The sequence below is a fragment of the Pleurodeles waltl genome, chromosome 3_1 (genome assembly GCF_031143425.1).
Source record: "Pleurodeles waltl isolate 20211129_DDA chromosome 3_1, aPleWal1.hap1.20221129, whole genome shotgun sequence".
NCBI classification, from domain to species: Eukaryota; Metazoa; Chordata; class Amphibia; order Caudata; family Salamandridae; genus Pleurodeles; species Pleurodeles waltl.
The window spans coordinates 552,228,748-552,244,803 of NC_090440.1; the positions used below are offsets into that span (position 1 = coordinate 552,228,748).

At 41.0% G+C, this 16,056-nt stretch overlaps 1 protein-coding gene across 2 annotated transcripts in view; it reads right to left on the reverse strand.

The window, feature by feature from the left end:
- Positions 1-817: 817 nt before the first annotated feature.
- Positions 818-16,056, reverse strand: part of ANP32A (acidic nuclear phosphoprotein 32 family member A) — a 97,802-nt gene continuing 82,563 nt past the window's right edge. For both annotated transcript variants that reach the window (XM_069222917.1, XM_069222919.1), the window contains 4 exons: positions 15,333-15,534; positions 14,359-14,456; positions 13,087-13,147; positions 818-2,311 (listed from right to left, as the gene is read on the reverse strand). In XM_069222917.1, coding sequence (XP_069079018.1) covers positions 2,250-2,311; positions 13,087-13,147; positions 14,359-14,456; positions 15,333-15,534 — 423 coding nt within the window. In that variant the 3' untranslated portion in view covers positions 818-2,249. The remainder of the gene's footprint in view (positions 2,312-13,086; positions 13,148-14,358; positions 14,457-15,332; positions 15,535-16,056) is intronic.

The window sequence follows — 16,056 nt, forward strand, 5'->3', positions numbered from 1 at the left end:
TGGCTAAAAGTCAATCAACTTTTAGGCTTGTGGAGGTTATAGATTTCTCAAGTTACTAAGTTCAAAACGTTGTTGATGGCAGATAATGATGAATTATGGGGTCCAGGGAGCAAGCTGTTGCACTAGTTCGGTTTGCTTTTGGTGAGTACATATCTGAGGTTCTAGAACTAACAATGTGATTCAGCGAGGTACCTTGGGTTTGGGATTTATATGTTGCTATTTTTCCAGTAATGGGGTCCAGCTAAAAAAACAGGAATACCAGGATCAACCTGGGCCCAAGAGAAACGAATACAAATATAATGATAAGCAGAGTGGGTGACTGCACTATCATGCATAAAACATTTTTAAAAATGTGTGTGTTACTTGCAATTATGTCGCTAGTATGACAGAGACCGGAATATATGAGTGGAGTAAAGGGATTCACTGGGGCCCAGGTTTTCTGACTGATAGTAGTACAGACTCTATTCCAGTTGCCAACTTAATACCCCTCCCCTTGTTCAGTGCTCCATCCGAGACATTTAAGACATTGCAGTAAGACACATTAACAAGGTGGACATTTGATTACTCACAGACCGCATAGCTCATGAGAAACGTAGCTACTCAAAAGGTGCACTGATATATGGAAATTTAGCTTCACCAGAATAAAACTGAACACCATGCACAACGAAAGTTCCCCAGGGAACAGTGTTTAAGCATAGGGCCTAAATTAATAATCCAAGACCGAGACACACACACACACACACGCTGTTGAATGGAAAACCCTGTAAAGTTTCCTAGATTACTGCGGCCAAGTGAACAGAAGGAAAAGTCACCAAAATTGTATAAAACAGATTTATTTGAAATGTTTATATGACAAACAAAAGTAAAATTCAAGATCTGGCTCCTCTAGGGAAGGGGGACAGAACTGCAGATGCTTTATACAGATGCGTTGCCATTTAGAAAGGAGGTCATCAGAAAAACTAATGGAAAGGGGCAAAAATGAAAACTGTACATTCACTGGGGAATTTCAGCCACTTTCACAAACTTCCACAAGGTAGGAAAATACAAATTTACACTCTTATATCATGCAGGTGTGTAGGAAAAAAATCTACACTGCATGCCTTAAGTCTCTTCTGCACGCAGGGAACTCAAACTCTGTAGCACAATGGCAAGCAGATCCTTATTACTAAAGTTAATTAAATTAGCTTTTACTTCTGCCTAAAGTGGCACACAATTTCTTCTTTAGTATTACAAGTGTTAAAAAAAAAAACACGTTCTCTAGAAAGTCAGGGATTGGAAAGAGCCTTCTGTCGTTGAGGACCTCAACATCGGCTAGATTTTTGCTTGGATGCACCAGTCCAAAAACAAAAATAATGCAAAACTTTCACACAAATATTATAAGGGAACTTAACAATGTTACCACTATTTACAGGCAATCTCACATTGGATTCATGAAGGGAACTAAACTAATTATATACATATATCAAAACCTTCTCAATCTACTTTTTGCTTCCTCTAGGTCTTAGGTATGCAGACTAACCTCAACCATTTACTGAATCTCTTTGAAAGAAAAGAAGGGGAAATACGTGGGTGTACACTGCCATTTTGGATGTTTCATAATTTAACTTGGAGATAGAGGTGTGGATATTTGCACAAAACGTGTATGTGAAGCAAATAACAGAAAACAAGAAATGAACACCAAATAGTCACTCGCAAAGGACTGCTGCTTTAACAGGTCAGCTTAGACAGAAGCAGTGTACACAAATACCTGCTGGAGCCATTATCTCCTAAAAGACTCGTGTTCCTTACACAACATACATTGAACCATAAACAGACATACAATAGGCTCATCATCCCCCATCGGATTCCCAGACTAGGCTAAAGCCATCCCCATGCTTCAGCCACCTCAAATTAAATCTCGGGTATTTTATTAATTAATTTTTTATTATATTTTTAATATCATTTTTTTTTAAAAGGTGTCCAGTCATCACTCCAATAATAAGAAACACATTTACCACATGGCTTCATATGAATAGAAATTCAACTAAACACAAAGAAAATTTACCAATTAAAAAAACTGTCGGACTGGCAATAAAATAGTCGCTTTTATTCCCTCTCTGATCAACAGACATCACCTATTATTCCCACAGCAACATCACGATCAAGGGAAGAAAGAAAAACAAAAAAGTGTGGAAGGGATAAATGATTTACGGGAATACAGGGTAAAAACAGTCAAATTTACGACATATTATTAAAATACACAGTTGGATTTAATCATCTTCATCCCCTTCGTCTTCAGGTTCCCGTTTTCTTTTCTGTCCCTTTTCTTCTTCTGAAAAACAGAGCAGGGGAATTAGCACAAGAGTTTTCTCCTGAATATTTTAGAATGTCAATTTGCTGTTGTATATCACTCTGTGACACAAGTTGATTTACTATTTTTTAAAACGAGTATATAGAATAGTATAGCAAACTGGGTGCGATATACATTTCCCATGATCTAGATTATTTATCACATAAATCACCAAAATATTTAGATTACTATAATATATGAACAGTTCGGTAAGAACAAGAGGAAAAACTCATTTTCTATAGCTCTAAGAGTATCATCTTTTTAATCAGTGTAATAGCAGGTGACATTGGTCAAGGTTATTACCCCAGGCAAATGGTGAAGGCGGAGTTGGCTGTGCCGTGATTTAAACACACTATCTGCAGCTGCAGGATTACTGCCATGGCTGCCCAGTCTCCCGAGATGTCTTACTTGTGTTCTCTCTGTTTCGAATTTCACGATATGAGGTCAAGGCAACATCTCTTGGATAGATGGACATGGGAAATTTGCTCCAATCTAGAAAGGATATTATGTCTGAAACGCACAAACCTGAATGACAGCTTTTTCTCACCTGCTCAGAAAACAAAGATTTAAGTCTCCCAAACTCTTCTTGATCAGTGATTATATAGTTAGCGTTTCATTTTAAACAAGGGCTACCTTCTTTCACATCTGATAACTTGTGGGTATTTTCTTATGATGACTTGTTTTCCGTTCCCCCCTCCGTGTGTCTGTTGATTCCTGGGACTTAGTGCATTAGATGTCTTCTTTGGAATGAGGAGATGGAGGAGTAAAACTTACACCCGAGGCTACTCTTATGACTAATATATATACAAAAATCAAGAAATGTGTCACCAAGACGCACTCATGACATATAATCATGGTGTTTTTGTTGGCCCCCTTGCACTGGCCATTTCGTATTTAATTTTAAAAAAATGTTTTTTGTCCCCCTTATCCGGAACAAACTCCTTTTGATTGCGGGGGTTGTGAGAAGAAGTTTGTTGGTGGCCAAGCCTTCTGGATGCCAGCAAACTCCCAAATGAGACAGCTTGATGCGCTCTTCCAGACTGTCTCATTAATATGCGGCTGAAATCATTGGTGGAGTCTCACACAGAAACAAGAACATGAGGGATTACCTAGCCCCTTGCAAGGGGGGCTATGTGAGGAGGTAAGAGCATCTATTACAGAACCAAGACCCTGTCTAGCAATGCTTACTCATTCACTTTGTTCTGTTTATGGGAGGGATGTGATAGATGGAACGAGCAGCCCAACTCCCCTGCACGCTCTCTCTTACTCCACCAACAGAAGACATGAACAACAAGGAATTAGGGAACGAACTAGGTTTGGTCCTATTTTCCAAACGCCCATCCTGACCAACCCCTTCCCTCACACACAGTCCCGCTTCGTGACTATTTCAAACCATTGATTCAACTTATCTATGTGACAGTATGAATTTTATGAAATGTATTGAGAGGTCAATTCACATTAAGAGGAAGGAAATTCTGATGACATTGAACATTGAATCCCTCTACACTGACATCCTACAGAAAACAGCATTGGATACAGACATACCCTAACATCTTCAACTGCCAAAAAGGAATTTATTTGTGGCATGTACTGCTGTAGATTCACATGCTTTGCATAAGGCTGCATCTAGTGTTGGGCTCAAAGTGTTACAAGTTGTTTTTCTTCGTAGAATGTTTTTGAATCACGAGATCGTGCGACTCCTCTTGGTGATACTGCACATGGGCACAGAGTCCTTTGTTAGATTGTTTTCCTCACAGGTGGGTGAAGTAAAGATAGAAGTAAAGATAGAAATATATATATATCCATGCAATGTATGTACATATTTACAATATGCTGGGAGGGGGGAGGGATCATGTGAACCTACAGCACTACATGCCTCGAATAGATGTCTACTGGGTAAGTAACATTTTCCGTTCAAAGGCATGGGTAGCTGTATATACACATGCTTTGCACAGATTGTAAAGCAGTCCCCTCCAAGTAAGCGGTGGCTAGTCTGTAGAGTTGGAGTAGCTTGAAAAAGTGTCCTAAGGACTGCTTGGCCAACGAGCTAGAACATCTACACAATAGTGTTTAGTAAATGTGTGTGGTGTAGACCAAGTAGCAGCTTTACAGATATCTGCTATTGGAATGTTTCCTAAAAAAAAACATTTAAGCACCTTCTTTCCCGGTAGAGTGTGCTTTAGGAACTACTGGTAGTGGTATTTTAGCTTTAGGATAACAAGTTTAAATACACGTTACTATCCATCTAGCTAATCCATTCTTTGAAACTGGATTACCCTTGTGAGGCATTGAAAAGGCTACAAAAAGTTGTTTTCATTTTCTAAAACTTTTTGTCCTGTCAATGTAATACTTGAGAGCTCCTTTAACATCAAGTGTATGGACAGCTCTTTCAGCAATTGATTTTGGCTGTGGGAAAAAAGACTAGCAACTTCACAAATTGGTTAATGTGAAATGGTGGAACTACTTTGTAATACAATCTATTTTATCTTTATGTACTTAGAAAAAAGATTCCTCCAAAGTGAATTCTTGTATTTCACTTACTCTTCTTAAAGAAGTTATAGCTACCAAAAAACCAACTTTTCATGAAAGAAATCGCAATGAGCAAGAACGCATGGGTTCAAACGGTGGATCCATAAGTCTGGTAAGTACAATGTTCAGGTTCCATTGATGCACTGAAGAAACTCTGGGTGGAATAACTCTTTTAAGCCCTTGCAGAAATGCCTAACAGGATTCTAAATAAAGAAATATGGTGTGTGTTTTGGAGATAAGCTGCTATGACTGCTAAGTGAAGTTTAGTAGAAGAGGAGTATGCTAAATTTGCTTTTTCAATAAGCAGCAAATAACAAACAATGTCTTTTACAGAAGCTTTAAGTGGATCAATATTTTTAGGTTGGCAGTAATATACAAAAAGTTTCCATTTAGCAGCAAAACGCTGTCTAGTTGTAGGTATGCATGCTTCTTTAAGAATGTCCATACATTCAGAAGGAAGTTTTAAATACCCAAACTTTATGACTTCAGAGGCCAAGACGCAAGCTGGAGTCTCCTTCGAAAGGTACCGTCTGTTTGGAAGTTTGTGATGTGGCACCACAGAGAGGTCCAATAGCATTGTGTATCAAGGCTGACTGCTTCAATTTGCATAGAGTGTGGGTATCTGGACACAAAGTTTTGGCACAGGGATGTGGAATTCCTACATCTTGTTTGGGGTCAAGGGCAACAAGTTTTTATGTTTACTTTGTCCTTGGGACAAGTAGGCCCAACCCCCTGCAGCACAAACCCTTTGGCTGCCTGTTTACAGAGAGTTGAACTCTCTGCAGTTGAGGTAATGTGTTTCCAAAAGATAAAGCTGTTCGAACTTGTATTTATGGTTCATTATTTGAAAGCCTTCATTATTAGGGTGCGTGCTGTAAATAAATGTTTTAAGGTCACACTTCACTACTGACGTTGTTCCAGTACAAAACAAAAAAACATGTACACACATGTTTGAAAAGTTTAGGCGAAGAGGCTAAGTATAATGCTCCCAGAATGCTCTCTGATTATATGCAAATGAAGTGTCATTTAGTAAAATGTGTTGATGCATGCTAGTATTTCCCAAAAATATTTCTAATGGAAAATCAGTGTAACCATTTTCAACACGATTATGGGAAGCATGAAAATAAACAAACACTGACAAAGCCAACTGATCTGACATATTTTTATAAGTCTTTTAGTTTCATCAATGCGTGTCTTGTTTGGACATGGCTTTTGTAACACTTTATTGTTGTGGGAGCTACCAGGCCCTAAACATTGTAACAAACATTGGCAAACCCCCCCCAAAAAGTTTTTGAACTCTTAAAGCACACGTTGCCACCAGCGGCATAACAAAGGCCCCGCAGCCGCCCTCCAGGGGGCCCCTTCAGCACAGCACCTGCCCTGAGTGAGTCTGGAGAGGGGGCTCCTCCATGTTCTTTGCAAAGGGGCACCCTCCAGTTTCGTTACGTCACTGATTGCCACTGTAGTTCCTGACACTGAACAAAACTACTTTGTGTGGCAATATGCTCCTTGTGGAAGAGCAGAATGCGATCACTCACAGTAAAGCCAGCCGAAAAAGAGAGAAATAGAAGTTTAATAAAAACAAAATGTCTTTGTTAACACCAGACCTAATTAGGGACCAAGACCCACATGTCTTTCGCTGTTTGCGACGTGCAAAAAGCACATTGCGATGCACAATCCCAGTTTTGCGATTCAGTAACCTGGTTACCGAATCACAAAACGGGTTTGCGACTCGCAATTAGTAAGGGGTGTTCCCTTCCTAATTGCAACTCGCAGTGCAATGTAGGATTGTTTTGTGACCGCGAACGCGGGCGCAAACCAATCGCAGTTTGCACCCATTTCAAATGGGTGCTAACACTTTCGCAAAAGGGAAGGGATCCCCATGGGACCCCTTTCCCATTGTGAATGTCACTGTAAACATTTTTTCAGAGCAAGCAGTGGTCCTGTGGACCACTGCCTGCTCTGAAAAAATGAAACGAAAACGTTTCAATTTTTGTTTTTGTTATGCATCTCGTTTTCCTTTAAGGAAAACGGGCTGCATTACAAAAAAAACTGCTTTATTGAAAAGCAGTCACAGACATGGTGGTCTGCTGTCTCCAGCAGGCCACCATTCGTGAGGGGGTCGCAAATTGCGACCCACCTCATGATTATTCATGATGTGGGCATTTGCGAAGCCCTTGCGAATCACAGATGGTGTCAAGGACACCATCCTACATTCGGATTTGCGACTCGCAATTTGCAGGTCACAAATCTGAACCTACCTACTTGTGGCCCCAAATTCTTAAAGAAAGTCACAAAAGTGCACCCATGGTATATGTCGTACCCCTATAAAATATTTGTGAACTGTATTTTAGCGTGGGTAAATACGATGTGTAGATTTGCTCATGTGAAAATCTATTGAGCATTTGCAAGTTCATTTTCCCTCCAGCCACTTTCTTCCCAACCCTGGAAGAAGTTCTAATTCTGCCATTGTCAGGAGTAAATGTCCAACCTTTCTTATTATGGGAAAATATTAGAGAGAAGCTGGTAAAAATCTTTAAAACATGCAGGTTAGTAGGTTTGCAGACTCAAAGGCATTCCAGCCCTGGAACTATTGCTTACTGCTTCCTCCAGCCCCAGTATGCAGATCTGCAGAAAGGTGGCAAAATAAGGAAATTGATACAGTAGGGATTGAAACTCCAAGTATTCAAGCCCTACTATGGTAGTAGCCCTGGCATAATCAGAGAGGCTATTAATTGCTGCCATAATTTGTCGCCACACTACATGGCACCAAAGGGACAAGTAGATCTTTTTACAGGACAAGTAGATTTGAGAAGCAACCTGTCCCCTGGACAAGTAGATATTTTAATAAATTCCACACCCCTGTGGCATTTTGAGTTTTCTGCTATGGCGAAGAGATCTATTGGTGAAGTACTTGTGGGAGAATTTCCCATTTGTGGACTTGTGCTGCGTCCTGCTTAATAGACCCGCTAGTTGATTGGCCATTCCTGGGAGATATTATGCCAGTAATTGAATGTTATTGTGAATCACCCACTTCAAAATTGTCTGAGCTAGAAGGGGCAAATGAGATGAATGTCACCCTGTTTTTGCAGATAATAAATTGTTGTCATGTTGTCTGTATGGACTAACACAACTTTGTGTGAGATTTGTGTAAGGAATGCCCCGAGTGCTAGAAAGACTACTAGCAACTCCAAATAACTGATGTGATAAGTCTGTTGAATGGGGTTTCATTTCCCTTGTATGGTAAGGTTGTTGAGGTGAGCTCTGCAAATCATCTGTGATGCATCAGCTGTGAAAGTGATCTGAGGCACATGGTCGTGAAAGGGGCGCTCTTTTGAAAGGGTAGTGGGATTCCACCTTTGCAGAGAGTGGTGGGTCTGGTGGTCCAACATCACTAGATCCTGAAGATGACCATGTGACTGAGGCCACTGATGAGAAAGGCAGTGCTGCAGAGTACACACATGTAGTCTTGCAAGGGGAACGATGGCTACGCAAGAAGCCATCATCCCCAAAGGCTGCATCACAAGCTTTCCTTTGTAAGTATGATTCTCTTGTAATTGAGTGATTAGATTTTGAAAAGCCCGAATCCTTACTGAGTTTGGATATGCTAATGCTGACTGAGGGTTCAGAATTGCTCCCTGATAAGGCTGTATTTGCGAGGGTTGAAGATAGGATTTGAGGTAATTTATTGTGAATCCCAAATTGTGTAGAAGATCTACTGTGTACGGAGTGGGTTGCTGGCATGTTGAATGGTACTGGCTTTTATTTGCCAATCGTCCAGATATGGGAAAACATGTATGTGTTGTCTTCTGAGGAATGCCGCTACTTCAGCCAAGCATTTTGTGAAAATTCTTGGGGCTGTAGTCACCTCCATTGGTAGTACTTTGAATTGGTAATGCTTTCCTGCAATGACAAATCATAGATATTGGCAGTGTGCTGGGTGTATGGGAATATGGAAATAAGCATCTTTGAAATCTAGTGCTGTCATGTAATCTCCTTGCTGTAACAGGGGGATAACATCTTGTAGAGTGACCACGTGGAAATGCTCTGACAGTATGTATAGATTGAAAGGGCTGAGATCTAGAATTGGTCTTAAGGAACCATCCTTTTTGGGTATAAGGAAGTACAGTGCATATACTTCTAACCCTTGTTGGGATGAAGGAACTGGTTCTATAGCCCCATCTGAGAAGAAGGGACTGTACCTCCCCTCTTTTAGTAGAACAAGATGGTCATGAGAGTTTGTGGAAACGAGGAGGAATGTTTGGTGGAGTGGAAGTGAAGTCTAGACAATAGGCATGTTGGATAATTGATAGAACCCACTGGTCTGTGGTGATGTTGTACTATTGTGGACTGAAGCCTTGTCCTTTTCGTCTAAAGTCTCCTAAAATGTGTCTCTTTTTAATAGGGGCAGGAAGGAAAACTCACGTACTGCGCCAGTGGGATGGATTGGCTCAACATCAGAGTCTTGATCTGAGTCAGAGTCCTGAATGGAGAAGGCAGAGTGGTGCCCTATTTCTTCCTACGCGTGCTCTTCTCATAAGATGTTGGTGTGTCTTCTGTTGCTTCTGATGCCATTTCAAACCGATGCGCTCATTGGTTCCGGAGAGTCTATAACTGAAAAGATCTACAGGCATCGCAGGTCTCTTCTTTTTGTTCTGGAGACAGACACAAATTACACACCAAGTGTTGATCTGTGTAGAGAAACTTGGATTGACATCGAGGACAGAATAAAACTGAATTAGTTCTATCAGCCCATCATTCTCCGACTATAACTGTTGAAGTAGACCTAAAAAGGTCATGGATGCCCCTGTGGGCATTAATTCGACCGAGACAATAGAAATCAGATCGACTATTAATAATGTAGAAAACGTGTTCGAAAACTATACCAACGTTGATAGAAAGGAGGAAATAACATTCAGAAGATACCGAACCGAGATTCACCATAGCGAGAGGAAACACGTCCGAACTGGCTGGCAGAAAGAAAACACTCTAACAAAGGGACTCGATGCCCATGTGAGGTATCACTGAGAGGAGGAGTCACTTGATCTCATGACTCAAAAGCCAGCCTCTTATCTTGGGAAAAGCCTCTGCAGGGCCTGAGTAGATCTTCCTCATACAATGACGGATGATTCTTTGCTTGTCTCTCGACAATTTCCCCCTTAAGTCTCTAGAGGATATGTCAGACAGAGTCATCAGAGAAGGATGTTTTGATGCAGACGGACTTCTCTGGCCTCGAAGGCCAATGGGGGTCCAAACCCTTAGTTGTATCTCGTCTCTGCTCCAATGCATTGCCTTAGTGCTGACAGGGCCCACAAGGGACAGATGAGGAGCTGTAGGAGGTAGCAGCTTATGGACAGGTCCAGACTCCCTGGACGGCAGTGCTCTGCCTTAGCGTGTTGCTTCGATTGATGTTTGGGTGCTTTGGCTTCAACCATATACACAGCTCTGGAGGTCAACTTTGTTTGAGGTCCTGGGTCGAGAGAAGCAGATGGAATGTCTTCTTCCTCTGGTTCGAAGGGCCAGTCAATGTCTTCTGGACTGGGCTGGTGGTCAGAGACGCCCACAGACCCTGCATCCTCCTATTCCTCGACTTCATAGGTGTTGGCTTCGCCAGAAGTAACTATTCAGTGGACCGCCTCATCCTTATGTGGGCCCAGTGTCTGTACCTCCTTGACAAAGGGTCTTCTTGCACCAGAAGAAAAGGCAGAAAGTGCAGGTGGCATGGTCATAGTCAAGGGAGAGACAAATTATAGACCTTGTGAGGACAGACATGGGGTATTTGGCGTGTGTGTTCCATCACCCTCCATGGATGTTGCGAGGGCCCCAAGAGTATCCAAAGCACATTGAGGGAACAGAAAGGGATGACTGGCAGCAGAAAAGTTCTTCTTGGTGACCGGAGTGGCAGATTCAGCTTCGTGAGCCCGAATAACCGAGTTTCACATTCAGGAGCACAGGCAAACAAGCCCGAACCTCATGGGGGAGAAAAACAATGTAACAGTAGAGTTGGTGCCCATATATATTACTACCTAAGGTAGGGATCACAGGGTACCGCATGACTCTAAAGATTTCTTTGACCATAAACAAGTGGTAATAGTCCAAGCCCAACATTAGATGGCAAGATTATGCATTGTATGTGCATCTACAGCCACACATGCTACTAACATCACATATACTAAAAAAAACAATTTTGTAACTGAATAAGCTTGTATCTCGTATTCCTGACAATCAAAGTAAATATAGACAATGTTGCAATACTAATAAAGGTAGGTGATCCATATGATGGCATAGTACAGGTGATTGGTGGGTATGACTTAAAATATCCTGACAACAATGTAAATACAGGCCCTGTGCCTCTACACATTCGATGTTAAGCCAATGAAGTGGACATGTCAACGCTTCAACCCTGGAGTTTAGATGATTACAGGGTCTTCATCAGGACAAGAAATGACTGCATTCCCAAACCTGCTAGAGAATAACTGCTTGTTTAAACTTTGGTCCCACTTGCGGTAATCAACTGTGCAAAAAGCAAAGATTTTCTTTAGTTTTTTTGGATCCATGCATCACTACGATCAAAAAAGCGCTTTGATGTGCAAAAACAAGTCATCATAAAGCATAAGGCTGAAGTTGGCGTGCGCTGTAAGTATCATCAAAAACATGTCACCCATTACCTATTTTTAGATTACATTTTTTGGGGCTCAATTGAAAAAGGAGTTTTTATTTCTGACAAATAACTGTTAATCGAAACCAATAAGTGAAAAACTACTTTATACAGATTCAGCAGGAAAAAATACTTTGCAGCTAAGAATTTTAGGAAAAGAACTTTAAAATATTCTTTGAATACAAGGTAGATATTGTTGAAGCTGTTTTCTGTGAGGTGTCTCTAATGACGGGCATTGATTGTAATTAAAATGTTGACTACACAATGTACACTGCAAAAGCTCTCCAAGGTGCCTTTGTACTGCCATTATGATGATGACCCATATTTCACAGGACCCAAAAAGCACCCAAATATGTAATGAATGTACTATGTTGCTAATGTGCTTTCCTACCCCCTTGTGAGGACATATTTGTACATACATATACGTGTACATATGTATGTGAGTGCATACCAACGCTATTTCCTACTTTGTTTTCTTTTTCTTCTTAAAACAAAAGAAATAATAAAAAAGGGACATTGCCTCCACAAAGCATTTTATTAAGGACATAATTTTTTTTTTTAATGGAAGTTTTACTAAAGTGTGTGCTTGGATTCTGTACAGACAGACATTCTCATGTTTATCAAAATCAAAGATGACTTCAAAGAAAATGAATAATTCAGGAGGTCTCTCAGTGGTTTTGCCCTTTGGTGTTATGATTTGGTAAACATAATTTCTATTTATGTATGAGCACCACCAACATTTCAACAAGAAATGCTGTGGAAAAGAACAGTGTCCAAGTCATTATCAGATTCGGTGGGTACATGTTGAGATTGTTTAGGGACTAATGGATGGTAAGTGATGCTGGAGCAGTTAAAACCATTACAAAACATTTAAAAATGTTAAAAAGTTACAGTGGGGACAGTCTAGTTGGAAGGCTGCAGTGGAGCATGGATAGGTCTGTTCTTATGAGGTGGCATGTTCCTTCAAGCAAGCCATGAAACAGGTTAGAACTGGGTGTGAGTACAATTCAAAGGGAAGAAAGATGTTAGATTTTCCAGAAGGTGCAAAATCTGAAAGTCACTCACAGGGTTAGGCTTGAAAAGAAGGTTTTTGGTTGGCTGACTGTCGGTTAGGAGTTGGTGGTGTAACAAGCTGTGTGGATATGTAGTTTGTTGCAGTGGTTTATGGCTTTGAAGACCAATATTCTGTCGATAGCGAGCTAATTCGCCAACTGTAGTCTGACATTGGAGTGCTTGTGACGATTAAATAGGGAAGATTAAAAGTTGTCACAACACACAAAATACGAAAGAGGAATCTTGGATGCAGTAGTGTTTGTGTTTTCCTGCAACTCCGTTTCCAATTTCAAACTGGACTCCACCCGAATGAAAGTTGATTTGGAGAGCCACACTACAGTCAGACATTGTGTTCTTGTCTGCAGTCAAATACTGTAGTGCTTGTTCTAATTTCAAGCACCAGCCCTATAGATCTAGCTCGCCACCCCTCAACAATTCATATTGCAAGGAACGGAACTAAAAGCCAATATAAATACCGAGAATGAGCAGGGTAGAATGAAAGTGAACACAAACATACCAGCTTCGTCCTCATCTTCATCCTCGTCTATTTCACCATCTTTGAGATCCTCGTCATCTTCCTATTAGGGGAAAAGTGCAAGAGACTATGTGAAGTATAAATTTAGCATAGGATGTCGACCACATCACTATAACTGCCAATGACTCCCACTAAAGGTCTATAGAATCACACTACGTTTGTTGTAAGGCACTAATAAGGCAAATCAAATGGGAACTAAGTTCCATTACTGACAACACAGAACCATTTAGGATATCTAACTCACGCTAGCATCCACTGAAAATAGCCACTTTCGGTTTAAGAAAAAGTTTCTCACATTGATAAGAATCAGGGATCAATAAATGTCTTACTGTAAGTAATGAGCCAGTCACTTTCTATTCACCTGACTAGAGGATTTTTTTTAAAGAGAAAACACTTTACACCATCTCTTCACAGCACTTGTTTGAATACCAGGTATAGATGTGGTGCTGCTGAAACATAACATGCTGAGAGCACTAGGAACTGAAGCCCTCCACAGCAACGCAAGGGTATTGCACCCCTAGTAAGTGTCAACTCAAATGTCCTACCATGTTAAGTTTCACAGTTTGCCTTCAGATTGATCACAGTGCCTATAAGAGCCAGCTTCCCATACGGCCCTCAAATTTTCACTTTGGTCCATGTGCACCATTCATATTGCCCGCCCGAATGGCACGCCGCTCAGCAATTCCAGATCCTCACTTTATCTGTGAAAACTATTCACAATGATCATGAGCACAGATTTGTGACTGTCCGCCCTAGAGAGCTTCTCACCACAAGATTTATGCACTGGTCATTGAATTCTCGCAATGTATACCTGTTTGTCACACATACTATCAATGCCAACTCCTTGCACTCACCACTAGTGTAGTTTCCTACAGAACCCACTAGCATACATCAATCCTACTCAGGGAGGATGAGAGGGGGAACTCCAAGCCTATGCTAATTTAATCCTTTGTCTCACCAGGGGCAGCTAATATAGGTGCCAAGTAATGGTGTGGAGAGGAAATGTTATAGAAATGGTGGTTCAGACTGGTTAAATTTGCAACTGTGAAAGACAAGTTTTTAGAGAATGACAGGGACTGAAAGAATAAAGGAAGAGCGATACCTCAATTATTTACATAGATTGCAGCACAATGGCCATAGCAGGGTCATAACGTATGTAAACGCACAGCGGACTGCCATGACAGGTGGCTATGTCGGCTCCACCATCAGCAATATTGTGCAGGCACATTAAAACTATCACTAGTCGATACATACCTCTTCTTCCCCGCTCACTTCTTCTTCTTCTGCCTCTTCATCCTCCTCATCGTCCTCATCATCTTCACCTGGTGGTAGGTCTTCATCGTACTCTTCTTCTGTAGAAGCAATTAAAATAGTAACGCCTTTTCATAGATCTTCTTGGAAAAGGAGGGAAGAAAATCAGCCATTTCCAAGTTTAAAGACCAGACTCAAAAACTTGCTTGGGGACATGTGGAAGACCATACGCAATCCTGTTCAGAAGTTGTAGGGAGAGGTGATCTCAGTGGGCCGGAAATGGCCAGGATGTGAGCAGCAAAACAGCAAACTTTACTAAGGGGTTGGAAGAAGGAGCAAGAAGTGACACTTTGATTACAACATATGCCATTTTGTACTGGATGTATGAACGATGAGGTGGATGTAACTTGAGGATGTCTTGTTGCTAGTATTGGCTAAAGATGGCTGTGGTGGCAAAATAGCGAAGTCTCAAACTGCACATACAGGAGCTAACAAAATGTGGAGGAAAGAAAGATGATACGATTCTAAAGCACTTAGTGAAGGAATACATGATTTCAGTCTTTGAAGGATTTTAGCCATCCAGCGCTGAATGACGGATGTAGTCCATCATACAGAATTAGAGTGTGTGTTTGAGGGAAGGAATATGAAGATTTGGGTATCGTACACAACAGAGCTTTAAGGAACTTCAACAATTAAAGTGGTGGGTATGGAGTTGACAGGTAGATGCCTCTAAAGCTGCAGCAGCCCACTCTATTTGGGTTTGTGGGCAGTTTTGTCTGTACAAAGACATTTTTAGAGAATTAATTTAGGTGGAGTGGTCCTTTGGGGAAATGTTTTAATAGGTCAGTCCCTGTAAAGGACTGTTTAAGTTTGGGAACAGTAACATGACAGTAAGAGTTACAGAAGGTACCAAATGGAAAGAAGGGATTGGAGTAAACAAACATTAAGCATACCAATATGTGAAGCAATCTACTTACCATCGTCGTCATCTTCATCCTCATCATCGAGACCCTCCACATAGCCTTCAGCATCTGAGTCAGGGGCTTCTTTGTCATCTTTATCATAGCCATCAAGGTAGGTGAGCTGTGGGAGGAGCTTGAATACGTTGTCCCTGTACTCATTCAGGTTAGTAACTTCACAATTGAAAAGATCTAAGCTCTTCAAGGTTTCTAATTTTTTCTGCAACAAAAAAAAAGTCTTTAGACGCAGGTTTAATTTATAATCTCTATAACTGTATATGAGGTCATAACACAGATGGCTTCAGATCACATTAACTGTATGAGAAATGAACTGAGTTTTTTACATTTATGTAGCGCCATTACTTTTTACTGGTTCCATAGCACTACAAGGTGTGAGGGTACTGAAAGCAAAAGTCAAGGTACCCTTTTAATCTCTCACATACTGTGAGCTTACTCCCTCTACAGAGGTTCATTTTCAGTCTTTTTGTTAGGTCATGGTGCTGAAGTTGCACATCCTCCGTAACAGAGGTAGATCCTCACCTTCAGTTCATGTGGCCATAAGCCAAGAGCCTTGCTAGAACTCAGTCAAGAAGAGAACAATTAAAGTACTCCTCCTTTTCCTAGCCAAAAAGAGAAGGATATGTTACTTTCCTGTAATCCTAGTTCTCTTCCACTGGAATCCTCAAAGTCATAAGCACTGAATATTCCCGCCCATGCGCAGGGACCCCGGAGCATGTCTCAA